The sequence below is a fragment of the Rhopalosiphum padi genome, chromosome 1, assembly GCF_020882245.1.
Source record: "Rhopalosiphum padi isolate XX-2018 chromosome 1, ASM2088224v1, whole genome shotgun sequence".
Lineage (NCBI taxonomy): Eukaryota > Metazoa > Arthropoda > Insecta > Hemiptera > Aphididae > Rhopalosiphum > Rhopalosiphum padi.
The window spans coordinates 78,239,909-78,267,576 of record NC_083597.1 but is presented as its reverse complement, the minus strand read 5'-3'; the positions used below and the strand labels follow the sequence as shown (position 1 = coordinate 78,267,576).

Sequence of the window (27,668 nt, the reverse complement as noted above, 5' to 3'; positions counted from 1 at the left end):
TGTAGATATTGTTAAAGACTTATATTATTTTATACCCTATTATTTTTAAACACTATATCAATTTAAGAGAGTCTAAGTGTCTAGGATTCATAAAGTATACACCCTCACTAACTGTTTCCGCACTATTTATTTATTGAAAATTGTTATAAGCTGATTTGGCTATAGTCTCACTATTTTTTAAAAATTTAATTGTAAACAGTCGGATTCCTTGTGCAGCCATCTTCCATTCTTCTCTATCATCCGCTTTCCTTTTCATTTCTACGTAAGAGTTGCATCCTTGGTCTTTTATTATTTGTTGAATATATTCTAATCTTGGTCTTCCCCTATGGTTCTTCCCCTCTATGATTCCTTCTATAATCAGTTTTAGACTTTAATAGTCCCTCTTGTCGCATTATATGGCCTATCCATTCGTTTTGTCTTCTAACTATACTTTTCCAAACTAACTTTCCTTCTGTTATTCTTGCCAGCACCACATTGCAAACGATTCTAACCTTTTTCGTTCTTCCGTTGATATTCCTTACATCTTTTGGCTATTTTTTTTTGCTCACATAGGATTTCCCCATTATCATCTTCTACTCCTCCGGCTCTGGGCTTATACTGGCCAAAGAACTTTTTTACTGTCATCATTAAGGTTTCAATTTCACTATACCTTTCTTCCAGATACTTTTCTTTTGTTTCCCTTGATTTCCTAATAATTAGATTCCTCAATGCTCTGTATCTTTTTTGTCCTTCGGTACTGTTCAAATTTTTATATTTCCTTCTTTCTTCTATCATGTTTACAATTTTGATTGTAATTCAATCCTTTTTTGTTGTATCGTTTTTTCTGCTAAATATAGTTAAAAAATATTATTTTAAGATTTGAGAAAATAGTTTAAAAAATGCTTATTCTATATTTTATAATTGAATATTATAAAAATCAATCAGTTAGTTCAAAAAAGTTATCATCGAAAATAAAATATAAATAAACGCTTGTGTTTAATTTTAATATTTTATTTCAGGAAAGTGAAAGAAAAACTTATAACCCTCGTAGCTTTTGCAAAGTTTATACAATGGATCAACAACTTTTGAATACTGGTGAACAGAAAGACATGGCTGAATTTTTTATTGACCTTGTCTCTAAGTTAGAAGAAATGACACCTGAATTAAAAACACTTGTTAAAACACTATTTGGAGGTGTAATTAGTAATAATGTTGTTTCATTGGTTAGTATGATTATGATACATAGTTTTGTATTATTAATACATTTACAAAACTTTTATAATTTTTAATAATATTTTTATGTAGTTAATTATTAATCAATTTATTTATTTATCAATTTTGTATGTATTTAGAAAAATATATAATTTTCTCCATCTTACATTTTAAAATATTCTAATTTTTCACTGAATTTAAAAAAATAACAACATTGTTATATGTTATTAAGCTTTATATATTAGTTTATTTAAAATTAATTTCTATTAATAATATATATACATTACACTTAAACTATATTTCTTAAGTATATTATATAAACTGTAAAACACTTCATTACATTAAAAAAAAATTCTTTATTAAATATTTAGTAAATAATTTTAAAAGAAGTTATATTTTTGTATTATATATTAAATTTGAAACATTTAGGATTGTGATCATGTTAGTAGAACTTTAGAAGAGTTTTACACTGTAAGATGTCAAGTAGCTGATATGAGAAATTTGTATGAATCTCTTGATGAAGTTACATTAAAAGACACTTTAGATGGAGATAATATGTATACATGTTCTCAGTGTGAGAAGAAAGTTCGTGCAGAAAAAAGGTAACTCCATTTTAAATGTCATATTTTAGAGTTTTAGAAGAACAATATAAGTATTGATGTGTTTTTTTTTCCTCACTTTTGGGGCAGTACAAATAGTGTTGATATCTGGTAGCAAAATAGATCTAGTTGATATTTGGGGGAGGGGGTGGTAGAAGTAAAATAATTTTCTAAAAGTAAATTTTAAATCTGGGGAAAAAACAAAAAAAAACTGAGGAATAATAGGAATTTTCAACAAAATTAATTTTGTTTTTTAGTGTAATTAAAAAACAAATTATTGGAGATACTTGAAATTTTCACCAAATGTTTATATTAAACTTTATTTATTAATTTTTAAAATATTTCAACTCTTTTTAAATTATTTTAGTCACGAGACTAATCTATAAATCTATAATCTATAACCATCTATAAATGTCGATAAAAAAATTATTTGTTGGTTCATAATTCTAAAAATAAAATTTAAAAATGTAATACTAGATCCTGCATAAGTTGTTCTTATATCTATATAAAAATATTAAAAATACATAGACAACCTTTTGTTTTTATATATATATTACAGATAAAATTTTTCAAAATCACATAATAATGCAAACTATTTTTCAGTTAAATATTCATAATAATTTTTATTTTTTTCTAAGTTTTAAAAATGTAATACATTCCTCATACAATGAAGATAGTTTTCATTAAAACCATAAAATCTAAGAAATATAAAAAAACAATTATTTTTTATAAACATTAAAATTTGGACAAATTACTTATTTAAATGATTAACAATGATGTTAATTATTTTGTTATAATTTAAAAAAGATTTTTCGTGATAACTCAAAACTTTTATGTATATTAAATTATTATTAATATTTCTGTATGCAATGAAATTATTGATTTATTTTAAGATATCTATTTATACCATGGATCTCTTTTTACTTATTTAAAGTTTGAGTTATGTTAGTCGATATAGTATTTTAAAAATATTCAGTAATTACAGGAATACCAATAATATGTATTTTCGGGAAAAAATACTTCAATGTACTGTAGTATTAAAAGTAAAATAAATTACTGTAATATGTATCAAAAATGTGTATAAAAAAATTATAGTTTGTGATGTTCGCTGACAGACTGTCACTCAGAGTCATTTTTCGTATAAAATGTTATATCGTTGAATTTAAATTTAATATACCCATAACAGCCACCTACTCGACACTTAATTATCTTATTAAACACTGATTATTAATGCATTTAATATTTCAGGGCTTGTTTCAAAAAATTACCACAAATTCTTTGTTTTAATACAATGAGATATACATTTAATATGGTGACTATGATGAAAGAAAAAGTGAACACTCATTTTTCATTTCCTATGATACTTGACATGTCTGGATATGTTGAAAAACACTTGATGCCTCAGCATTATCTGGAAGAAAAAGAAATGAACGAAAATAAGGGAGCAGAGCGATTTGATGAAAACTACCAATATGAACTGATTGGTGTTACAGTTCATACAGGAACAGCAGATGGTGGTCATTATTATAGCTTTATACGAAACCGAGAACGTACAAATAAATCTCAAACGCCAAGTACTGATCAATGGTATTTATTCAATGATGCAGAAGTAAAATTGTTTGATGCTAGTCAATTAGCAGCTGAATGCTTTGGTGGAGAAATGACAGTAATATATTAATATATATATTGTAATTTACATAATTTTTCATATACATGTTATACAAATTTATTATTCTAGAGTAAAACCTATGATTCAGTAACAGACAAGTACATGGACTTGAGCTTTGAAAAAACAAACAGTGCATATATGTTATTTTATGAACTTGTTAAGCCAACAGATCCAGAAATTGAAGAACATGATACTTCTAATGATATAGAAATATGTCCACCAATAAAATTGAGTAGTGAATTAGAAGGATGGATTTGGAGGGATAATAGACAATTTTTACAAGATAAAAATATATTTGAAAGTGCTTATTTTCAGTAAGTGGTTTAGTATTAACTTAGAAATTTATGATTACGTTTAATATTTATTGAAATTTTTTCTAAGATTTATGTGGCAAATATGTGCATTTATTCCTCAATCTTTAGAAGATACGGAGGAATTAGCTGAACTTGCTACAAAGTTAACTTCAGCTTTTTTTTTGGAAACCTATATACATGCTAAAGAACGAGTAAGTATTTTTAATTTAATCTGGGCTATTTTAGTATTTTCTGTTGAATTTTAAATTTTTAGTCTACTATAATGCAATGGACAGAATTGTTAACCAAGCAGTTTAGTGCTTCACAATCCGGTTCTGAATGGTTTCTACAACAAATGAGTATTGATGGATGGTGGCCACTTAAGATTTTTATTAAATGTCCTAATCAAATAATAAGACAGACATTTCTTAAGTTGTGTATACATGTTATTCAGCAAACTAGGTAATAAATATTAATAAAAATATTTAAAGTATTTTAATATATCTTATAAACCTATAACTAGAGTACAGATTTGTATGCAATTACATATTTTTGGGTCTTTGTAAATAATCATGAATTATGGTATCCTACTAATCATATAATTTGTTATAAAATGTTATTTTACATATTTTTACATATTTTATTGTAATTACATTTTTCAATAAAAATGTGTGTTCAATTTTTAGACAGTTGTTGAGTAAGCGATGTACACCAGCAATTAGTATTTACATTAAGGATTTAGAGGTTGAGATGTTCAAACATTTTTAAGAATTTTTCTAAATAATAAAATAAAATAAAATTGCATTATATGGCAAAGATGTTTAACTTAATGAAATTTACTAAGACCTAGTAACTATAGTATACTATTTTCAAATAGTAAAGTTAACATTTTGAAAAAGGCTGAGTAATTTAAGTTTAAGCATTTATATATTAATATTTTAATATTTATAATTCAATGAATTTAAATAATTACTCTTATTGCTTCAAGATTATTAACATTTGTTTGTATCATATTAAACATTTTATTGATAATTTAATTGACAATTATTTTGTGATAAATCATTTTGAAGAAAATATAAGTCTTAGTCATATGTAAATTTGTATTATGTTTAACTCTTGCATTGTGTATTTAGTAAACTCTAACAACTTCAATTTGTAATGAATGATCATCTTAAATTTTCATCATTTACTTATAAACATTAAACAACATAGTTTCTTCAAAAAACATATTAGATATTGCTTAATAATTCATTTTAATAATAAAGAATAAAAAAGGCACTTTTATGATTTTTATTTAATGTTTAAAAAGAAATGTTAAAATGTGTTTATTTTTTGCATATGTGTTGTATATTTATACACTTTTTATTCCAGTAAAAAATTATATATTTTATTATTTTAATAATTATTATTACTATATTCTCTTTATAATTTTTACTGCTTATTTATGACATATTCATTACTTTTTAATGTATAAATCTGTGCTCACCATATAATAATTGTTAGTTACAAAATATTAACTTTTATTGCATAGATTTCATATATATATATATATATATATATAAATATATGTTAATTATATATTTCAAAGAAATATTAATACTAAATAATATTGTATTTATTTTAGACCATATATTTGTTTTTTCAATGACACTTTTATGAATGATGATAAAAGTGAATATATGAAACCTTGTGTATCATGTCTAACTTCATTTATCCGTACAGTAGTATCTTTAGTAAGTATTTATTATACTTTTACTGAATCAAAATTATAATGAATATTACACATAATTATTTATAACATTTTAATATTATAGATGGAACAAAATATCAAAAATTGTATTCGTAATATGACTGAATATTTTGCAATGTTACATGAATTTAGTAAGTTAGGTGATGAAGAAAGCAAATTTCTTATAGCTATTCAATGTATTACTACAGTTGTAAACTTTTACTTGGGCTTAAAAGGACATGAATTTGTGAGTTAAACATCCATATTTATAGAGTATATTAAATAAAGTTAATAATTTATAGAATGACAATCCTAATAATATTAATGGTGCTGACTGCGAAGAAGAAGAAGAAGACACAGTTCCGATGTCAAATGCAGATCGAAACAAGCCACCTTTATCCCTTGAAAAATTAATTGCTCTTGTTGTTTCATTGGTAGAAAAATCAAGAAATATTGGTGGTCAGTTAGAGCTATCAGATAATGATTTGTATGTTTTACAAGGAATGAAGGTAATATTTAGTGTTGTTTTTATTTAATATAATATACAGATTGTCCAAATGTTTTATGACAAAAATGGCGGGATTTGTGTAAGAAACAACATAATACCCCCTCCCATTTTTGTCACACAACATTTGAAAGACTGTATATCTAAACCCATATACTAAAATACAGATATCTGGACACCGACATGTTGGCAGTGATACTAGTCAGTCAGTGAAATCTTATAGAATATATAATTTTTTATCATATTTGAGTAATTTAACTTTTTAGTCACTTGATTTTTTATAAATTTATCAGGACTCAAGAGGAATTTAAAGTGATGTACTGCTGTTACTCACGATTCATTTTTCACTGATATGTACTGACCACAAAAATGACTATTTCCATTCTTCTTTATTTTATTTTCTGTTATAAAATATTTTATTTATATTATTACTTAATAATATTTTTAGGGGTTTCCATTTATAATTCAGCAAGTAAAAGATAATACAAATTTACATATGACAAAAAATCTTATATTTTCTCTATGCCGTAATGATTCATCGCAAAAGAATGCTTTACTTGCTAATGAAATTATCAGCCAAATTTTAAATGTTATACAAAAAAATGTTAATAATTCTGAAGTAAGATCATTTATTTAAAATTAATTGAACTATAAATAAAGAAAAAATAAATAATGTTTGTACTTTAGATTACTCAGCCATTTTTCAAAATGTTAACTTTACTATCAGAAGGTAGTGTCAGTGGTAATGGTGGATTACCATCTTTTACTGAATTCATATTAAGACTTTTGTGGCAGTCAACTGAAAATGGACCCCAAGTAGCATTGGAATGGCTTGGTCTTCAAGTACCTCGTAATAAGCAAGTATCTGCTTGGGTACTTAATGGTATGGACACATGGGTTGAACGATTTTTATTAGCACATGGAAATGCTCGAGTACGCTCAGGTAAATATATTGCATTTAAATTATTGATTATTATTATAGTATAAATGTATTGAATATCATCAATTTTGTGAAAAAAATACTATGTTAAATATTTGCTATTTAAAAAATTGTAGTATAATTTGTGATTGGATTAAATTTTTTTCTAACATGATTAATTACTAAAAGAATATTGGTATATTTAGATTTATTAAAGCGAAAACAATATAATAATAATTTTTTAGTTACTAAGTAATAATTTTGTAAGACCATATTATATGTAAGTATAAAAGAAAAATTCATCAATTTTTGTTATCTTCAGAACCAAATTAGACAGTTACTGAATATTATATTAAAATATTTAGCTGATAAATTAACTGAAAATATCAAAAAAAACTTAAACACACTATATTTGTAATTATTAATTAAAATGTATATTTTAGCTGCCAGTATGTTATTAGTATCATTGGTACCAAATACTCAATTTCGACAAGCATATAGATCAGCAAGAGGTATGTGTACATTACAAAAAGAAGTATTATTGGCATCAGATGCAAAGGAAACATTGCATGAAATATTCAAATTTCTTTTAAACCTCTTAAAAATGGCTAAAGAGTATACAGATACAACTCAACATGGATCATCGAAACTAACTGCCTACTTTGTTTTGCTCAATTATTTTTTGATATCAAGAACAGAAAAACTAATGGTAAACATTTTAATAAGTATTTTATTTTTATTTATAGAGTACATTCAATTATACTAAAACACAGTTTAAAAAAATGCAATAAGACAAGTATAATTATAGTATAATTATAGTTCAATGTTACAGTTTTAATGGAATGTACATTTTTTTGTGGCTATCACATTTTGGAGTGCTAGTTTACTTAAATTATCAATGTTGATGTTGGTATCTAGTAGAATTTTTATCTAGGTTGTACTTAAGAGGTAAAAATTAAGATATTCCAAAGATTTTGTTTTAGTAATTTATCTAGCTAAAATATAAATATTTGTGCAGTATCAGTTTTCAACAAAATCTCCAAAAAGTAATAATTGTAGACATTTGCTCAGAATTGTTTTTGGTGCCTACAGTTTATTGTTAATTAGAATTTAATACATCTATTATTCATCATGATAACTTATATAGAAGAATTATTAATTTAAGAGAGAAACTCAATACTTTTTAAGAAGCAGAAACAATATGTTTTTTTTTTACAGACAATTTTAAATTTATTATAAATATTAAATATAAAATGTATGTTAAAAACTAATATCAAGATTTACACAATAAAGTATTTATTAAAATTTTTGATTCATTCAATATTTTCAGTTTGGACCACATTTAGTTGAACTTTGGCAATTATTTCATCCCAAACTTTCTGAACCAGCCATAGCAATACATCACAATAAACAAAGCTTATTGATGTTATTCTATAATGTTTTGTCTGACTGTATAGAAAATGTACAAATACTTGTTCAAGATCCATACTTTGTGAAAAATATAGCATTCAATTATATTTTGTAAGTAATTTAAATAAGAATGTACATCTTAATAATTGTAAGTTTATCATTTCATGAGAATTTTTTTAGAGCTGATCATGATGACCAAGAAGTGGTAATTTTCAATCGCACTATGTTACCAGCATATTATGGCCTTTTAAGAATATGTTGCCAACATTCTAGAATATTTTCTAGACAATTAGCTGGGCATCAAAATATTAGTTGGGCTTTTAAGAACATTTCTCCTCACCCTACTCAATATGCAGCTGTAAGATAATTAACTATGGTATATTTTATTTGTACCTGTTTTAATAATTTTTTTATTCATATAATTATTTAGGCTGTTGATGAATTATTTAAACTACTACAACTATTTATTAAAAAATTCCCGGATTCAACTGATCAAGAAATTGTTGAAATAAACCAATATAGAAGAGAAACAATACAACTATATGTATCAAACTTAGATGGAAAAGCTGGCTGGGGTACTTTAATACCAGTTGCTAAAATTCTTTTGGAAAATGATGAAGATAAATTATATTTTATTCATAACCGTGGCTTAGAAATGTGTTTTGAAGTAATAATTTAATTTGTCAAATAATAATTAAATATTTTTAAAATATTAATAAATTATTGATTGGTATTTCAGGGTTTTCAAACATTACATAATATGTATCATGAGGCTACTGCTTGCCACGTAACTGGTGACTTAATTGATATGCTTGCTTTAATTGTTGATATCACAAAGTGTTTACAAAGAAGTCATGAACAGAACAAATTGGCTGAAAAAGAAACACCACGTACTATAATATTGACATATAAAGAATGGCCAGATTTATTAAGAAAATTGGTTACATTACTTAATACATACAATCCTAAAGAAATGAGACAATCAGTATTAGGTAATATAACGTCAATATGTATTTTATTTATTTGCTTTTATTAAATTAATTTAAATATCTTCAAAAGCTTAAAATAATTAAATTTAATAGTAAAAAATATAAATTTTTTCCTGGTAAAAAATCCAATATATTATACTGTATTCAAAATAAGAAAGGTACCAAGTGGCCAATTAGTGTAGATGGGCATGGGCTTTGTTTCAAAAAAATTTGGTATGAGGAACCCAATGGTTAACTTGGTGACCGCCCCGATGAAAAATATTCACTGTTAAGTACCTTTTTTATTTCGAATACAATATATGTATAATTTTATTTCTATCAGTAATATTTTTATAATTAAATGGTTATTACTCATTTATTAGTATAGTGATATCTATTCTATACTTAGTTCCAAAAGATAACGTGTGCACAAATGACCAAATTATGTTCATATGTAATTCTTACAATGTAATAATAACATGCCGCCTAATAAGTAACTGATGTGTGACTTGTTAGCCGCATTCAGGGTATTTGAACGTAAATCATCATATTTGGAACAGAGTATAATTATAGTTATCAAGTAGGTTGCACGAATTCATTGTACTTTATCTCATCTGTTAAAAATTTTCCTTGATTAAACACAATATATTTTTCTTTAATATTTATTAATTTTAAATTTATAATCTATTCTTAAAATAAATTTCAATTTATTTGTAAATGCAAGTTATTAAAATCTTATCACATTAAAACCACAAAAAATAATATAAATAACTATAAAATAGTTTAAAATTAGTACGGTAATAATTTACCCCTTACAACTTACCAGTGATTAATATAACAACATTTTTTTTAAGTATGCTTGTGTGTAACAACTAACAATTGATGATAATCTTAACCAGTTAGTAATACAAATTTACTGTAGTTAAAACTGTAGATATTATAAAAAAATTATTTTATTAAATTCCTTAATTATTTTTTAGATCTACTAAAAGTACTTGTTGTATTAATGCCAATTGAAGTTATTAATGTACTTCAACCAATATTAACACATTGTCATGCTGTTTGTATGGACAGTAATAATGGTATGCCTATTGGTCCGTATTTTCCTCGTCGTGGACATAAAGTGCCCATGCTAAGCTTAAAATCAAATACTAGACCTATTAGACCCATGGTTCAAATGGCTTTAACGCATAACCAATTAGACTTGACTAAAGTAAGAATATTTTTTAAAGAAATGTTTATTTTTAAGCAATTATTCTATAGTTATTTTAATTATTTTAGGGCTGTGATCCTCATTACGATACAGAATTATCTGCATTTTATGCACCATATCACGATTTCATTGATGTGATGTGTCGTACTGCTGTTAATAATGACTGTTTGACTGAACCTCTTGTAGCACTTAATGCAATGATTGGATATGAATCTATTCCTTTACATCATACTTTTTTTCCAAAGTTTTGGCTTGATGTGCATAATATGAATGTAAGTATATACAGAGTAATTCAAAATTTATCTTACAGCCATTTTATCATATAAATATAAAATATTCATGATAAAGAAATGTTAAATGTTTTTTTTTATTTAGAAATATCTAAAATTACTAGTAATTTTTATAATTTTTTTATAATAGTTTAGGGTAAAGAATGTTAGGGAGTCTACTTAAGAAATTATTATTATTATTTAGTTAATAAATTATAAGTTATAAGTATTTAGTTTTTGTTGAGCGAAGTGGAATATGGTGATATCTAACAAAATATTGGTCTACTACTCCTCTCACCTAAAATTTAAATTCTTATAATTCATAATCTATTTGTCTGAATTTCAATTTGTATATATCAAAAAATACTATGAAAAAGTTCTTTTTATTATGATTGCAAAAAAAAAGTATAGATTTCCATTTTAATTTCTTAAGTTAATTCCCAAAACCCCTCCTAAAATATTGTAAAAATATATAATAATTACTATAATTTTAGATGTTTTTAAATAAAAATCTTTGGTAGTTAACATTTTTTCTATTTTCTATTTATATGATACATGGCTGTAACATAAATTTTGAATCACCCTGTATTTAAGTTAGAAATAATGAATGATTTTTAATTCAGCATATATTTGTTTTTTTAAGGGGTCTAACTTACCATATTTAAGATTGTTATCTAAGAATAATTATTTTGTGGATTATTTGGAATCTACACTTATTGAGGAACGTCTCAGTTTGAATAATGATATTATATATGATTTTGTTAGAACATTTTTTCCCGAGGTAATTTTAATTCATAGTACTTGCTTATAACAATTCAAAATTATTTTGGGTCTAACATGTAAATATATATATATATATTTTGTTTAAACTAACAGATGGCTGCTAGTGTACTATCACATCATACTTTTGAATTATTGGAAAGTGTTATATATAACTTGCCAAATGACTTGGAAAAATTGGGTGAATTAGAAACTGAAAAAAGGATGTTATCTAATTTAAGAGCTCTAAGAGTTTGTTCCTTAGTTAAACCGCCTGTGCAAGAACTGAAAGTAGTTTTAAGCAATATTAAAACAGCAGCTCAAAAACTAATAGACAAAGTGTGTCCTTCAACTTCAGGTAAACAAATATACTTTATTTTTACTTAAAAGTTAGTACTAAAATTACATTCTAAATTAAAGGTATAAAAAAAAAAGTAAATTTAAAATCTAAATTTCTCATTTCACTATAAAATTGAGTTAGTTTTGTTAACTTAGAAATTGAATTATACAATGTTTTTAGTAGAGTAACCTTGTATAGTATAATTAACATAAGTTTGTTTTAAAACTATGATATTTGGAAATTAGTTAATTTACACTTCATTAAAAATATTATTATTTATTTAAGAGGACGTTACACCCGCATGTGTTGTCTTTATCTTACTAATATAGATCATAGCAAATTCGCGTTCAGTAGAACACATTTTGTGATGTTAGCTTTAATATTAGAGTAAATTTACCTATTATCAAATTTAAAGGTAAGAATATTACCTAGAAAATGTCATATGCTTTTATTGATATTATTTTAAAATGAGTTATGAATATTTTAAAGTTGTAATATTTTACATAGCTATAACTCACTTTTAAATTATAATATCAATAGAAGCATACAATATTTTCTAGATAATATTCTTATTTTTTAATTTGATAATAGGTAAATTTACTCTAATATTAAAGTTAACATAACAAAAATGTTCTACTGAACGCGAATTTGCTATGATCTATATTAGTAAGACAAAGACAACACATGCTGGTATAACGTTCTCCTAAGATGAAACCATATATTAAAATTTTAGTTTTCTATTTGTTTATACACTAAGTTCTAAAATATTTTTCAATTTGGTCATCAACTGTTGTTTTTAGTTATGTTTTAGAAAAACAATTAATAACTTTAACATGGTTTTACATTTCATTTTTTCACCAAACTAATGTGTATTAATAAAATATAGCACATATTAATTGCCCTAATCTTGCGGCCTTGTAACCTAGTTAATGTAATTTTTTTTTTAATTTAGATGAAACTGATGAGAAAAATGAAGATGAACAATTATCATTATTACGCAGTATTGAAACTACTGCTGCTGAATTTATAGATGCCATTCCCCTACCAAAACATGAAAATTTGCCTAGCAACTTGGAAGATAAAGACATTGCTGGGCCACCAGATAAGACTTAATACAGGTTTTTTCTGTAGGTTTAAAAAACGCTGCTAGTCTTTCAAAACAAAACTGGATTATAATTTTTTTTAAATGAATTCATGTTTTTTTTTTATATAAAAAAAACATTTATTTGTGATCTCCAAAAATGTTGCAAAGTTTTGTTTTTTTTTTCTTTTAATCAATCGACTATTTTGTAAAGCCAATAACTGTTGGGATTCGTTATTTTTATCAATTACCCTTGGATTTTATGTGGATAAATTCCATCATTTCCCTACCTTAATTATATTCTATAATTGTTTAAAAAGTAATAATTTTAGTAAAATTTAAATAAAAAGTAATATGTTTTTATTATGTAATTATTAATTAATATTATTTATATCAATGAAAGAACTTTATATAGACTTTCTAATCATAATTTATAGATTAGTTTTTTTTTACAGGGAAATGTTGTTTTTCTATTATCATACTGTACATATTATAAAAATAAAATTGAGTCTTAATGAGTTGTAATTGTATATATTGAAAATTTATACAACTGTAAATGGAATGAAAATTTCTATATAAATGTACAAAAAAATAAATAAAAGCAAAAAAGACTTCATTCAACTACTTAAGTTCTATGAACTAACAAATTGTAAGAGTTTTTTGATCCTGTGAACCATGACTTGTACAAAACTGTCTTCTGACTTCTCCTGTAACAAATTATAAATATTTTTAAAATTTAATTTTTTTTTTTTTAATCAACTTTAACAAATCTAATTGTGGCCTAATCATTGTAGGGTTTTTTTTAAACTTGAATTAAATATAAAGTAAATGATCCCCAATACTTCAAAAAAGGTTTGGGACAAAATCGATTGTTAAAAAACAAATAACAGGAGACTTAAAATTTTCAATAAATATTATTTTATATAGACTTTCTTTTATTTACGAGTGATAAACTTTGTGTAAGATAAGAAGTTTGAATATTTAAATAAGAAATTAATCATCAAAATTTTTTTTTAAAAGTGAAGGGAAATTTATTTCTTTTTTAACATTTTGTAATTTTTTCATATTTCAAGCTATGCATTTGTAAAAATTACTTTAAATTAAAAATATGTACAAAATTTATATTTATTAGTAGCCAATAGGTGTGTTATGACTGTTTAACAGTTGTATTATGCAATTAAAGAATTTTAAAAATAGTAATAACAGAAAGTATATAATGTGTAGACTGAAGTAGTAAATTCCTAAATGTAACTCATAATAATATTTTAATATTATATACTTGAGTATGTTGTTTGTGTATTAATGATATCAGTACATTTTATTTACAGTTCAAATTGTATGTAATAAATTTAATATTAAAATTAAAAAATGAACACACCATGATAAAACAGACAATATTCTTATAAAAGATAAGCTTGATAATAACTTTACATCCTATTCCCCAAAGTGCAGGGTCAAGCTTGTGGCTTGGTATCAAAAAAATCTAATACAAATAGTGAGACTCATCAGATATTGGTACGTTGTGACATAACTCATCTCAGAGGCAATCTCTTGGACATGAATCATAGTTACCGCAATGCAGAATAGTCTAATGCAGCGGTTCTAAAACTTTTTTTTACGTACCACTTAACTATATTATCAATCAGTCGCGTACCACTAATGATTAAAAATAGAACGATCCAAATTCCAAATTGTATAGTTAAATACATTTATTTTAAATAATAAATCAGTAAAATACTACAACTGCAGTATAATTATTTTTTATTTATTAGTTTTTTAAAATAAGATATGAATTGGAAGAAATAATTGAATGGGTTTATTATCCAAAAACGGCCCTCCGCGTACCACCATGAAGTCTTTCGCGTACCACAGTTTGAAAACCGCTGGTCTAATGCTTACCTAAAAAGTGTGGTTTGGCTACAATTTCAAAATATTAATGCTAAATACACAAAATTGCTAAACACAAATTTGAGGTATTTTACATTTATAAGACGGAGATGACATATGCTGATGTAATGTCCTATGAATATACTTTGCTACACTATTAATTCTATTAATGTAATTGATTCATAAATATTTACATCATTTGTTGCATAAAGTTTTTCAAGAAATGCTTCATTAAACACCTTCACCAATCCCTGTCTTAATTCTTTTAATTCATCAGGTGTTACACCATCTTCATCGTCTTGGTTTGAACTTCCTGATCCTAATTAATTAACAAAAATAACTCAATTTTAATTTATTTTTATTTTGTAATAAAATACACATACTGTTTAATCCTTTAGGACGATGAACATGTTGAACAGGACTTTGCATAAAATAATAATCTGTATGAGCCCACAAAATATATAGACATACTTCCACTATTTGTTTACAAAGTATGCGTTGAGTTTGGTCACCAATATCCTTATTTTCTATCTCGGTTTCATTGTTACATTCACCAAATAACTGAAATCAAATCAAATAAAATAATAAAACAATGATAAACAATAAACATGCAATTTGAAAGTTCAAAATACCATATAAACCTGAATTTAAATGTATTAGGTAAAATAAAACACATTTAATATATAATTCTCCTTTATCTAGATTTTTTAATATTTTGGTTATTGTTTCGATATTTAACATATTATATATTTTTTTTAGAACCTATTTAAATGTAAACCCAAACTCCACTGTATAAAGATTATTTACATTTAAGTGAACTGTAGTAGAAGTAGATACTGAAATAATCTAAAATTATATAACACAAATGATTGGAATTTAAAAATAAATTTGTACAAACATTTTATAGTGCAAATAGTCAAAACTCAAGTGTAGTATCTCAGTTTTGTAATTTTTATAATTAAAAACACTTGTAAGTTATTTTATTAAAGTTACATTGATTTATTTATTAAATAAAAATAATGAATGAAAAACATGTTTTGAAAAGTTAATTAAAAAAATTATTATAAAATAATTAATAATATTAATTTATTTTTCACTAAGTTATTATGAAACACAATGACTATTTTTAACTTTCAAATAAAAATATATAAAATATATTGTATAGTTACTTGAATAGGTGATTTTCTATTTTCAGCTGTAGTTTTGGTGTTAAATTGCATGAAATAATGTTCAACAGTTTGAACCATTATTGTGACAATTGTACCCATTGACAAAACATTGCTAGGATTTAAATCGCCTAAAATAAATTGTTATAATATATTAATAATATAAATAAAAATAGTGAGCCTTAATGATATACCATGGGAAGTAATGCTAAATGAATCAGTATAAACAGAAACATCCAAAATCCGTCTTTTAAATTTCTGACCACTTGTAGCCCATCCGCCATCCATTAAATTTGATACATAATTTAATAAATTTAATGTTATCTAAAATATATAATCATAAATCATTTTCAATTAATATATTACTAAAATATAAATGAGAATAAAAATATTTTGATTTACTAACTCTCAAATATAAAGTAACATTTGTTTCACCATCATTTGGACTAGATTCTTCAGAACACTTTTTACGTATTGCTCGTATTATGGATAAATTAACAGAAAATCTTATTAAAGTTCTTTGCATTAACACACTATAATGATAAAATAATCCTGCAATATCCTTGTCACCACTTGAATTTATTTCTGAACTTGTATCTATTTAAATTGTACAATTCATTAAATATTATTAGGTAGTTATAAAAAAATTATAATATATTAAGGGACATTCAAATTTTTTTGTGACAAGTGGCAGCGATTTTGTTGATACTTTATTATTATGTAATATCCGCCAATTTTGTCGCATAGATTACAATTTTAGTATACTTGAAACTTTTTACTAGCAAATAAAAAACAATTCCTAATTTGTATAATTGTTTTATTTACACCAAAATTAAGAAATGTGTACATTTATAGTAAAACTTACCATCATTAGTAACATTAACAAACAAAGATGTTAATTGATAAAGTTCTTTAAGGTACCACTGCTCACATAACGGTGCTGAATTAGTAAGAGCAATTGTTACAGTGTCACGATGACTAATCAAATAATAGACAACCTATAAGAAATATTACATTAAATTAAAATTATATTTATAAATTTACAATTAATACATTACTTGGAGTATAGAAGTCATGTTTTGATTTCCTAGTGTACTTATAACTGTTTGACATAAACACATTGCTGGTGAACATATCATCATGTATCGATCACCTTCATCTGGCATAAATTCTTTTATAGAACGTTTGAAACTATAAACATTTAAAATAATATTAATATAAAAACAAAATGTTAACAATATTTACACATTTATTTTATTAAAATTAAATATTAATATTAATGGGATATAAATAATTTATATTCTATATTTTAGTTTGATTTAATGATTTACCATTATAATATATTATTTCAATCCTAATAAAAATAAAATAAGTTTTAAAAATGTATTATACATAAATCTCTTTAAAAAGTTAGTATTCATTTTTTGTAGATGCTATTCAATTTTAATTATATAATAATAATAATAATAATAATTTGTACAGAAAATGATTAATTTAATTTTAAAATATGATATAATACATTTTATATTATTCAAAAATAAAACATATTATACAAAATAGGATAAAAATTAAATTTTCTTTAACATTTTACTACACAGTGGAACCTCAATGTGTCGAAAATCTCGATTACTCAAACATTCTGTGTTCTGAATAAAGACAAATGATTTTTATAATTTGTTGTTCCTGGATTTTTCATTTATTTTTGCTGATTATTTTGAAAAATAATCATAATTTTTGACCTATATAAAGTACAAATTAGATCTAATTTACTATCCAAAACCACCATTTTTTTATCTTCTTATTGTGTATACAAACACAAATAAAACACACATTTATTGTAAAATCAATACATTTATCATTATGCTCAGCATCTAAAATAATAAATAAACAGTAATACTATAAATCAGAAAAAAAAAGATTTAAGGTGGTTTTTGGTTAGATCTTATTTATTTTTTGTATTTATCTTCTGGACTCCAGTAGAAATTACTTGCTGCCCCTTGTATAGGATATTAAAAATCCTATCAGAAACTTTTCTCAATATGTATTTAACCCAATAAAAAATGTATACATTTGTACCAAAATAAAACTAAGAAAAATAAGTTATCATATTTAATATAATTATATTCAAATTAATTGAGATAATTTTATTTAATTACCTGGTTTCAAAATTTGGATGTGCATCAATTGCCTTTACTGATGATAAACATGCTATAGCTTGATGATTAAGTAACGCATCAGCACCAGTTGTGTATGTAGCAATTTTATTCAAAAGACTCTAAAGTATAAAATATTATTAAAAAATGAGTTTTAACAGTGTAATAATTAAATTTACCATTTTATTTTCATATACATAAATGGGTTTCAAGGTTTTATTTTTTGCTGAAATCAAATCTTTAAGTTCTGAATCTGATTCTAAAATGCTAGATATAATGCATTTAAGATAACCTTGATTAGATATATAGCTAATAAGTTTTGGATTGATATCTATTAAAAGTTCACATAATGTATAAGATAGTACCTATAACAATTTAAAATATAAATTATAATTCAAATAACATTGGGATTGATAATTTAATATATTCATAATTATAAATACTTTGCATATATCATGACCAGAAGTTAAGTCGACACAAATTACTTCCAAGATTCTTTCGCTTAAGTATTGGTCAAAATTTAGAGACTTAATGAACTTAATGGACTCAGAATCAAGAATTTGTTTATCAGTAGAAGTCAATAAAATACTTTTTTGTTTGAAGTTTCCATTAGTTAGAGTTCGACTGTTAGTAGCCAAAAGATTAATCAATGCAATTAACGATGAGTATAAGCTTGCTCGTAATTTTTGAGAACCTAAAATATCTTAATTAATAATAATATATTATTAATTTATAACATTTAATATATACCTGATTGTTGTATACATTTAAGTATATTTTGAAGCATGCTAGAATAAACACTAGACTGTCCAGTAACAAATGACCCTAAATTAAGGTCAGGATTTAGAACACATAGCTCTAAGTGTTGGTCAATTGTATTTTTCAAATTTATTAACAAAAGTAATTGGGAATTTGTGATGAGTGTAGATAAATCAGACATTTGTGGATAACGAATCACCTAAAACCATAATACAAAATAATTCTAGATATTTACATAAATTTAAAAAAAAATAACATTTATATTTTATAAATATATTTAAACTGTGATCATTTGATATAATAGCTATAAAGAAAAGTTATAAATTGATAAAATTGATAAAAAAAAGTCAAAATATGCTCAGACTGTTGACACCTGAGAGTAAAATAATGAGTACATTTTTCTAATTGGATTTTTTGACTTTTAAAGTAGATTAGGTCTGATATATTATTTTATTACGATATTAATGCCAATTAAAAATACTTAATAAAATTTAATAAAAAATATATTTATTATTAAACGTTAGTTACCTTGCTTTGTAGGGATACCAAAAGATCAATTACAAATGTGAAGCGTTGTTGGAATTCCATAGATGGTAAGTTAGCCATGCTGAATATTACAGCAGTCAATTGATGCCAGGCATCAAAATACTTTACCATACAACTAACTTGAAGGCGTTTATCATTAATTCTTACAGCATATGCTAACAATTCCTAAATTATAATACATGAAAAGTATTATTTATTGAGTACAAACAAGTTAAATTGTGTTACTCACTTGAATTTCTTGAAGCAAACTAGTTCTAATAGTTGAAGAATTATCAATTGATTTTAATTCATTCATCAGTATAGAATGCAACTGCTTAATATCTATTAATGGAACTTTCCCCGAAATTTCACACTCACTTAATAACTGAAATACAATTAGAATTAAACGTTATTAATATTAACAAAAATAATATAATCTACACATATTACCTGATTGATAAGTTTAGACTCGAGATATTTTAGTTCAGGCATATCATCAAAAGTTGTTTCAAATTCAAGGTCCACAATTTCTAACAAGCTTAGTAACTTTTTACCATCATCTTTACTATCATCTTGATCTATTAAAAATTTTTTTTACATAAATTAATATATATATAGCTAAATAATTATTTAACTATTTTACCATGGTCTCTAGTCAATGTTGAATGATCAAATAAATTGTTTGTTGATTGAGATTGCAATAATTCAGATCCAGGAATACTTTAAAATATTATATTATATTGTTAATCTAAATTAAATAGTAGAAAAATATAAAGATTTAAATGTTGTTTACCTGTTCTTTTTCTCAGTAGTTCCAATAAATAATAATACTAATTTTGTCAATGTCATCAGCAAATTTTGATGCACATGCATTTTTATCTCAACAGCAATTATACGTAACAACCAATTCATTTGTATTAAATCACTACCTATTAAAATTTAATTAATAATAAATAATTTATGGATTTATAAAATAATTTTTAATACTACTAACAGTTAACTTTTTTGCTAGAACTTTCTGTATAAAATGGTAATGCAGAAGCATGACGTAAAATAAAGTCACTACGGGATTTCAAGTATACCAAAACTGGCTTGGATGTTCGATTACTTGAAACTAATACATATATCAACTGATAACATAACTCTAACAATTTTGAATGATTTTTACTAACAGCTCCATTCTTGCGACTCTTAAGAGAATCGTCTAATATATCAATAATTGAGTGCAAACAGTTTCTAGGATTTCCTCCAACACCTAATGAAGTATAAAAGTAATAAGTATACATTTAAAATTAAATAAATAATACAAATATCTACATCATAAATATTTTAACATACCAGCATTTTCAAAACAAGTCTTTTGTACATTGTCTAAATTAAAACCAAGTAAATAATGTGCTAAATTTGGAGGCGAAGAATTTAAACACTGAAGTAAGAGTTTTAATATGGACTCTTTACATTTTTTTACAGTAGACATATCATTTGATTCTTCTAAAAACTAAAAATTATAAAACTATTAAATAAACATGTCATTAACAGCATTTAAAAATCTAATTTAATACAAATTTAAAACTAAACATAATTAATAAAAACTAAGTTATATTTAGATAAATAAATAAAATTTTACAAAATCAAATTGTCTTATACCAGGCCTTTTTTAAATTTGACAGAAGACTATAAGCTAAGTGTTTATGAATGAATTTCAATCAACCTTCATACTTAAGAAATAAACATTATTATCATAAAAATCCTTTATCTCTGAACTAATATAAACTCAACTTCCTTTCACTTAATAAAAATATAATATGTAGCATTAATATTATAAATAACATATATTACCTAACAATATTAATATCTATTTTTTTTAGCTAACAATTTAATTGTATTGTGAAGTATTTCAAAGCTGCTAATTGCAGACTTGAATCTTTTTGCCATTAAGTATGTTTTCTATAAGCAATGAAATTTTCAAAAAATGTAATTTATTGCAATTTTAAATTAATTAATCTTTGATAAAACTGTATTTAAAAATTCAGGGGTTGAATTGAATTGTACTCCATACACACCTCATGCATACCTATGCCTGATAGACTAACCATATTTTCAGGAATCTATTTTACTTTAAAGTTAATACATCTTGTTAGGAAGCAACTGCCTATCCAAAAGACACGTCTATGATTCCAATATTGATAGCACAGTAAGAGTAAATTATGCAATGTTATTACGTACTTATCATATATCGATAACTATAGCTAATATAAATCTATTAGTATAATACCTTTGTTGATTCTTCTTCTTCTAGGCATTCCACAAAGCCGTGTCTAATACCAATCGTAAGTTGAGGATTGGAAGTAAAATATGATACCATATGAGACTGTGGTATTGGATAAGAAGTTATAGTTATCAATATTCTAATAGCATGATATGCATGCTCTGGTAAATGTGTATAAGTTACAAACCTTAAAAAAAAAATGTATACATAAATACTAATAAAATAAACTTAAATTAAAATGTTTATACTAACTTGGACAAATCGATTATATAATCTGGTTCATTTGTTGCTACATTGATACTAACAAGAGTTTTATGTAATCCAGTATATATAAGAGGTGACCCAGAAGAAATAGATGCATTTAAAAATTTTTGCTGCAAATATAAAGCTTGTTCTAAAAGACGTAATACAACTAATGTTGTTTTTTCCATTGCTTCTTTACCACTAAAAGAGGTATACAAATCAAACATTTGACAGCCCGTATGCATTATATTTAAAATCTAAAAATTGATTATTTATTTAGGTATTATAGAAATATATTTATTATACTATAGATAGAACTTACAGTTTTCAAAAAGTCAGAATTTGTACATAAGTATGTCATGATATGAAAACCGGGAGGTGGGTTGATATTCATAGAAGTATTATCTGGTAGCATAACACTACTACCCACAAAATCTGTTTGCTGAGGTTCATATTGGTCCAAAAACTTTAATGCTAGTTCCAAACATAAGCCGCTTACTTCCCACTTTAAAATAATAGATTAATTAAAATGTATTAAAAAATACAAACAATGAATTCATTACTTTTTCATTTTGTTTTTTATAACCTCTAGAGAGACATTTCAAAAAGATATTATGTAAAACAAAATTTAAATATGGATCAAAACCAGGCGTTCGGGTATTTGAACCTAAAAGATTTGGTACTGGCTGTTCGGTAAGAGTAGACAATAATTTCAATAACGAAATTGTCAAAGGGTATTCTTCATTTCGAGGTTCTAGATCATCTAACTCTGCCTATATAAAAAAAAAAAAAATAGAATAAATAAACTAAATTAATAAATGTTATAACTTTAGATTAAATTTACCATAATACCACGACTTTGATAGCTACTAATAGTTGGTACAGTTACAATTATTTGAGATGCTTCAAGAGTTTGCCAAAAATTGATAGCTATTATTGATGGTGGAGGTTTAACTAATGTAGATAATGTCAAAATTAAATCTGCCTTTAGAGAAATTCTTACAGGACATGACACAAGACCCAGTAAAACTGGAAGAGTCTCCCATTCAGAACGGTCCACAAATGTTACTTTTGACTTAACACTTTGTTCTAAAAGAAATATACACATAATTAGATCACTCATAATATTATGTACTTTATAAATGTATAGAATATGAGCTAAGCAAAAAGGGAGATGTCAACTATTTTTAAATAGGCTATGTTTACAGCACAAGACGAAGCTATAATTTGCCCAAGTTTGAAATTGCCTTCCCACAAGTCACATATACTAGTTTTGTCAGGGTTTTGGCAATATTACTGTAATCCATAATGAACTGTTCTCACCATTCTCAGTATCTCAATTTGCAGAACCCTCTCATAGAATGTTTAAGGAGTTACTTAGGAACCCACCTATCAACCTATCAACTAATATTTAATATATTAGAAAAATAAATCATTACATTTGTGTCTAATAATATGATTTGAACAGTAAATTTTCCTTCTATACTTAAGTGGAAAAAATATTAAATGTCTGCTGGATAAAAAAGAAAAAGGCAATTTTTCAATGCTTTAGTTGGAATCAAAAATTCAACATTCAAAACAGGCACAACAAAAAACATATCACTTAAATATTAAGAAGATGTAGTACCCGCATGTATTTCATGTAGCCTTTTATTCATATTATTATTCTTAAATAAGTTATGATCTTTTTGAAACTGCACATTTCAAAATTATTTTAATTTATTAAAATGTGGCTATGTGGGGGGGGGGGATAATAATCTTAATTTTAAATTTTATGATAGGTCAGTTCACTCTAATATCAAAACTAACAGCGCAATATTGAAATTGGTGAACAAAAATTTGCTATGTTGCATGTCTGTAAGATGGAGACAACACATCCTCTTAATAAGATTTTAATAGAAAATAATAATACCAACCTGCTACGTTTCTAATTAATTTTAGTACAGCTTGAAGTCCTTGTATTTCAAGAGCAGTAATACCTTTTTGATGGCCTCTTTTATATACAGTATCAGTTGGAGGAATATTTTCTTGTCTTAAATTTGTATAATACCTCAAAAAAGTTTTGAAAAAATGATCCCAAGTAAGATTTGAATTAGTTGCATTAGAATGAAAATGATTAAACACATTTTCAGCTCCAGTTTCAGATGTTGCTAATGAGCTTAACATATTTAAATAGGGAACAAATAACATATGAGGCAACATGTCACCAGTTTGACAAATAAATCTGTATAATGATGCCTGAAATTTTTGAGTTGTTAAAAATGATGACATCTTGATAGTTTTTAATTGTTCACGAGATGGTGGCCAATAATCCAAATTTAAGTTCAATTCTAATGGATCTTTTGCATACAATGATGCCATCAACATTAATAGTTGTTCAAAATGATTTTCTTCACTTGTTGGAGGTTCTAATCCTTCCTAAAAATGCAATTAATGAAAATTAAGTTTTAAAATTAAGACTTAACTTAAAATTAAGTTTACAAAAAAACATTTATAGCATAAATTACTTGGTAATAAATTAAAATAGTATGTGCTATCTCATCTGATTTGTTTCTTATTTCTTTAACAGTATGTGGCATCATAACAATAAATTCAGTGATCAATTGATGAAATTTTTTTATCATGAATTCCTGAAAAATAAATTACATTTGTAAATTATATAATTAATATAAGTTGATCTACTTATGTGGTACAAATGTATACATTTATTAGATATTGTTAATGTTGATTGTATTGAAAAGTTGAGAAATGTAAGGAATAATTATGTATTTTTGGATAAATTAGTTACTAGTATATTAAAGGACCATTAAACTCAAACAATTTTCTTTGGCTTAAATTATAGTACATATCTATGACAAAAAAAATTATACTACTAAAATTTCTTTGTAACAATCTGTTTGCTAGTTACAGTGAATTTTGCAATGTGCGTGATGTCACAGATTCATTCGCCGCAGCGGCGGCCATATATAATACATGGTAATATTTATCCATTTATGGTTTAACGTAAAATAACTGCTAATGAACTTATTTTTTTTGAATTTACTAATAAAATATATTTAAATGTAATTCATAACCTTTCTATTTGTATAATTTATCATATTTTGGTTTAATATTAATGCTAGCCCTCACCAACTTCTAGTATTAGCAACAAGTTAAAATTAAAATCTATAGGTACACAATGTCACGATTATCAAATCAATATTACACACGTTTACTGCAGTGATTATATGGTAAATTTGTAATATAATTTATTTAAGTTTTATTTTTTTCTAAAAGATCAAACCAAAAAGTTATATAAATAAATAAATGAAAATATTATGAGGTATTTTTAAATATATTTGATTAGGTCATTCAAAAAATAATAAGTTCATTCGCAATTATTTTAAGTGTATTATACATGGCCGCCATCGCGGCGAACGCAATGTCAAAATTCATGGTAACTAGCAAACGAATAGTCATAAACAAATTTTAGTTGTATCATTATATTAGACAGACTCTATTCTATTTAATATGATAATAAAATAATTATTGATTTTTTGAGTTGGATGGCCCTTTAAATTTAATTAAATTAAATCATTTGGTTATTATAGATCTTATTGTACATAATTTTTGTACTTAATAAATAAAAATTATATTAATCATTTAAGATATTATCTTTAAAAAACTTAGTTTTTAAGTAGTTTTCAATATTCAATATAAATAATAAATTGTTTGATTTAAACTACATAATTTATAAAAAATATATAATACATACTACATAATGCAAGAATTCTGAAGGAGCTACATTTTGGTTTATAAATCTAAATACTTTAGTATCCATAGCATTGCTAACTAATGTTTCATCAATTTTGAATAAATTTTTATCCTTAAATACATGCTGAGAAGAACGCAATTTTGAAAATGCCACAGCTAATCCAAAAGTAGCTATACTTTTCAGTTCTGGCCATTCCCAATCGTTTTTAGTAAGTTCAGCATATGCCGAAGATAAAAATAGTTCCTTAGTATCTGAAAATGTATTTTTTAAATTAGTAATATAACAATGAAGGGCATTTTATTAATTGTCAAATTACCACCACTAATTTCTTGAGTATTATTCATACAATCCAAATCAATAGCATACAAAAATGATGTCACCATAAATAAAGGTACTTTACTGATGACTCCATGCGATTCTACATCTGGTTTTATTTTTTGCAAATGTTGTATTAAACTAAATAAATTAAATTTTATTATATATAAAGAATAAAAAATTTTAAAATAAATTATAGTATTTGATTGAAAATTTAAAATCAAATATTATAATTTAATTAAAAAAAAAACAAATATAACTTACTTTATTAGTTGTTGTTTTGATAAACCAAATTGAATAGAATAATAAAATACACATTCTGCTAACATTGTACGAATCTCAGTAAATAAGCTAACAACAAGTTGGTGATGTTTTGGACCACCAATTGCTTTATTTTTTTGAAGCAATTCAATTTCTTTAGTTAAATCTTTGTTCTCCAATACAACTAAATAATACATTAACATTTTTAGTAAAAATACAAATAAACTTAAAATTAGTATAATAATTACTTAAGATGTTAATAAATAAACCATCATTCATTAGTTGATCAACGAATTGGCCAAGATGTTGTGCACATGCTGGATCTACACGTGGCATCCAAGTACGACCTGTGCTTCCTTCAATGAGAAGTCTTAAAGAAGATACTAGCATGCGATGTGCATTATAATATAACAATACTGCTACTAATCCTCGGCAAAGTTCTGGATATTTTGGATTTTGGTATCGTGCTTTTCAAAAACAAAACAATATTTATTATTTTAATTTTTATAAATAATGTAACAAAAATTAATTAAAAAAAAAAAAATTATTTCTAATAAACCTTATATATTAGTATCCTTAAAACCTATGAAATAGGTATGTATATAAATATTCAGTTACCAGTATTTAAAAGTTCCAAAGACATGAGTTCATCTAAATCATACATGTCTGAGAGAATAAGCACTTCTTCGGCCATATCTTTGGGTAACGCCAACATCTCAAATTTTTGAATTGGTTTCCCATCTGCCAAAACTTTCATTATTTGTTCTCGACTTTTGACATTTTTTGGCTAAAATTATTCATTTTAATTAAAAAATGTACAAATAGAATTTTTTAATAACAACTTACTGGATTCTTAAATACATTCAAAAAATGTGGTTTAGCAGCACGTAAAATACGTTTTAAAAATGCTACATTGGGTCTTTCATTTGTAAAAATATTCTCCAATACAGGTAACAGCTCTGTATATGGTGACCACGAACTTTGCAACAATTCAGCTAAAAAAAATAAGATAAATGTTATGATGTACAATAAACAAAAGTTTTTCATTCAGTTTTTAATATTTATCATAATTAATAACAAAAAGAAACAAATAAAATGGCTAACTAAATAAACTAGAGCTCTACTATTTTATACAAAAATCCAAATTCAAACATAAAATATTTTTAATAAGTTCAATTTTACTTACTCTCCATGCTTTAGATGGCTATACTAAAAATTTCAGCAGTTTCTACAATAAATTAATCAAATGGTTTATTTTTAACCAATACTTAAAACTGACGCACAGACCGCTCATTTCATATTAAGACTTAAGAGGTACATACTACATAGCATTTCATGTATTAAATATATTAATGCCATAAAATAAAAACAAAAAAAATATACGGCTAAAC

General features: G+C 24.7%; 2 protein-coding genes across 5 annotated transcripts in view; one reads left to right on the top strand and one right to left on the bottom strand.

Annotated features, from left to right (window-relative positions):
* The window catches only part of LOC132924696 (ubiquitin carboxyl-terminal hydrolase puf), a 23,921-nt gene extending 10,460 nt beyond the window's left edge, over positions 1-13,461 (top strand). For all 4 annotated transcript variants that reach the window (XM_060989274.1, XM_060989214.1, XM_060989169.1 and 1 more), the window contains 21 exons: positions 999-1,202; positions 1,621-1,793; positions 3,039-3,456; positions 3,529-3,773; positions 3,841-3,964; positions 4,027-4,214; positions 5,377-5,485; positions 5,567-5,728; positions 5,784-5,990; positions 6,435-6,605; positions 6,674-6,929; positions 7,349-7,614; positions 8,236-8,426; positions 8,496-8,673; positions 8,746-8,982; positions 9,055-9,307; positions 10,264-10,496; positions 10,565-10,768; positions 11,409-11,546; positions 11,642-11,882; positions 12,817-13,461. In XM_060989274.1, coding sequence (XP_060845257.1) covers positions 999-1,202; positions 1,621-1,793; positions 3,039-3,456; positions 3,529-3,773; positions 3,841-3,964; positions 4,027-4,214; positions 5,377-5,485; positions 5,567-5,728; positions 5,784-5,990; positions 6,435-6,605; positions 6,674-6,929; positions 7,349-7,614; positions 8,236-8,426; positions 8,496-8,673; positions 8,746-8,982; positions 9,055-9,307; positions 10,264-10,496; positions 10,565-10,768; positions 11,409-11,546; positions 11,642-11,882; positions 12,817-12,977 — 4,359 coding nt within the window. In that variant the 3' untranslated portion in view covers positions 12,978-13,461. The remainder of the gene's footprint in view (positions 1-998; positions 1,203-1,620; positions 1,794-3,038; positions 3,457-3,528; positions 3,774-3,840; positions 3,965-4,026; positions 4,215-5,376; positions 5,486-5,566; positions 5,729-5,783; positions 5,991-6,434; positions 6,606-6,673; positions 6,930-7,348; positions 7,615-8,235; positions 8,427-8,495; positions 8,674-8,745; positions 8,983-9,054; positions 9,308-10,263; positions 10,497-10,564; positions 10,769-11,408; positions 11,547-11,641; positions 11,883-12,816) is intronic.
* On the bottom strand, positions 13,457-27,668 carry LOC132924955 (nuclear pore complex protein Nup205). The gene is made up of 33 exons (XM_060989419.1): positions 27,464-27,668; positions 27,124-27,272; positions 26,896-27,064; positions 26,526-26,744; positions 26,281-26,461; positions 26,018-26,157; positions 25,702-25,952; positions 24,455-24,577; positions 23,864-24,365; positions 22,792-23,036; positions 22,511-22,720; positions 22,270-22,452; positions 21,957-22,204; positions 21,711-21,891; positions 20,774-20,933; positions 20,430-20,690; positions 20,229-20,364; positions 20,079-20,155; positions 19,886-20,013; positions 19,686-19,820; positions 19,439-19,621; positions 18,902-19,109; positions 18,595-18,845; positions 18,331-18,516; positions 18,155-18,273; positions 17,057-17,189; positions 16,864-16,996; positions 16,405-16,595; positions 16,193-16,322; positions 16,002-16,129; positions 15,216-15,393; positions 15,027-15,151; positions 13,457-13,652 (listed from the first exon to the last, which is right to left on the bottom strand). The coding sequence occupies exons 1-33, from the start codon at positions 27,468-27,470 to the stop codon at positions 13,578-13,580; spliced, it is 5,745 nt and encodes a 1,914-aa protein (XP_060845402.1). The 5' UTR covers positions 27,471-27,668; the 3' UTR covers positions 13,457-13,577.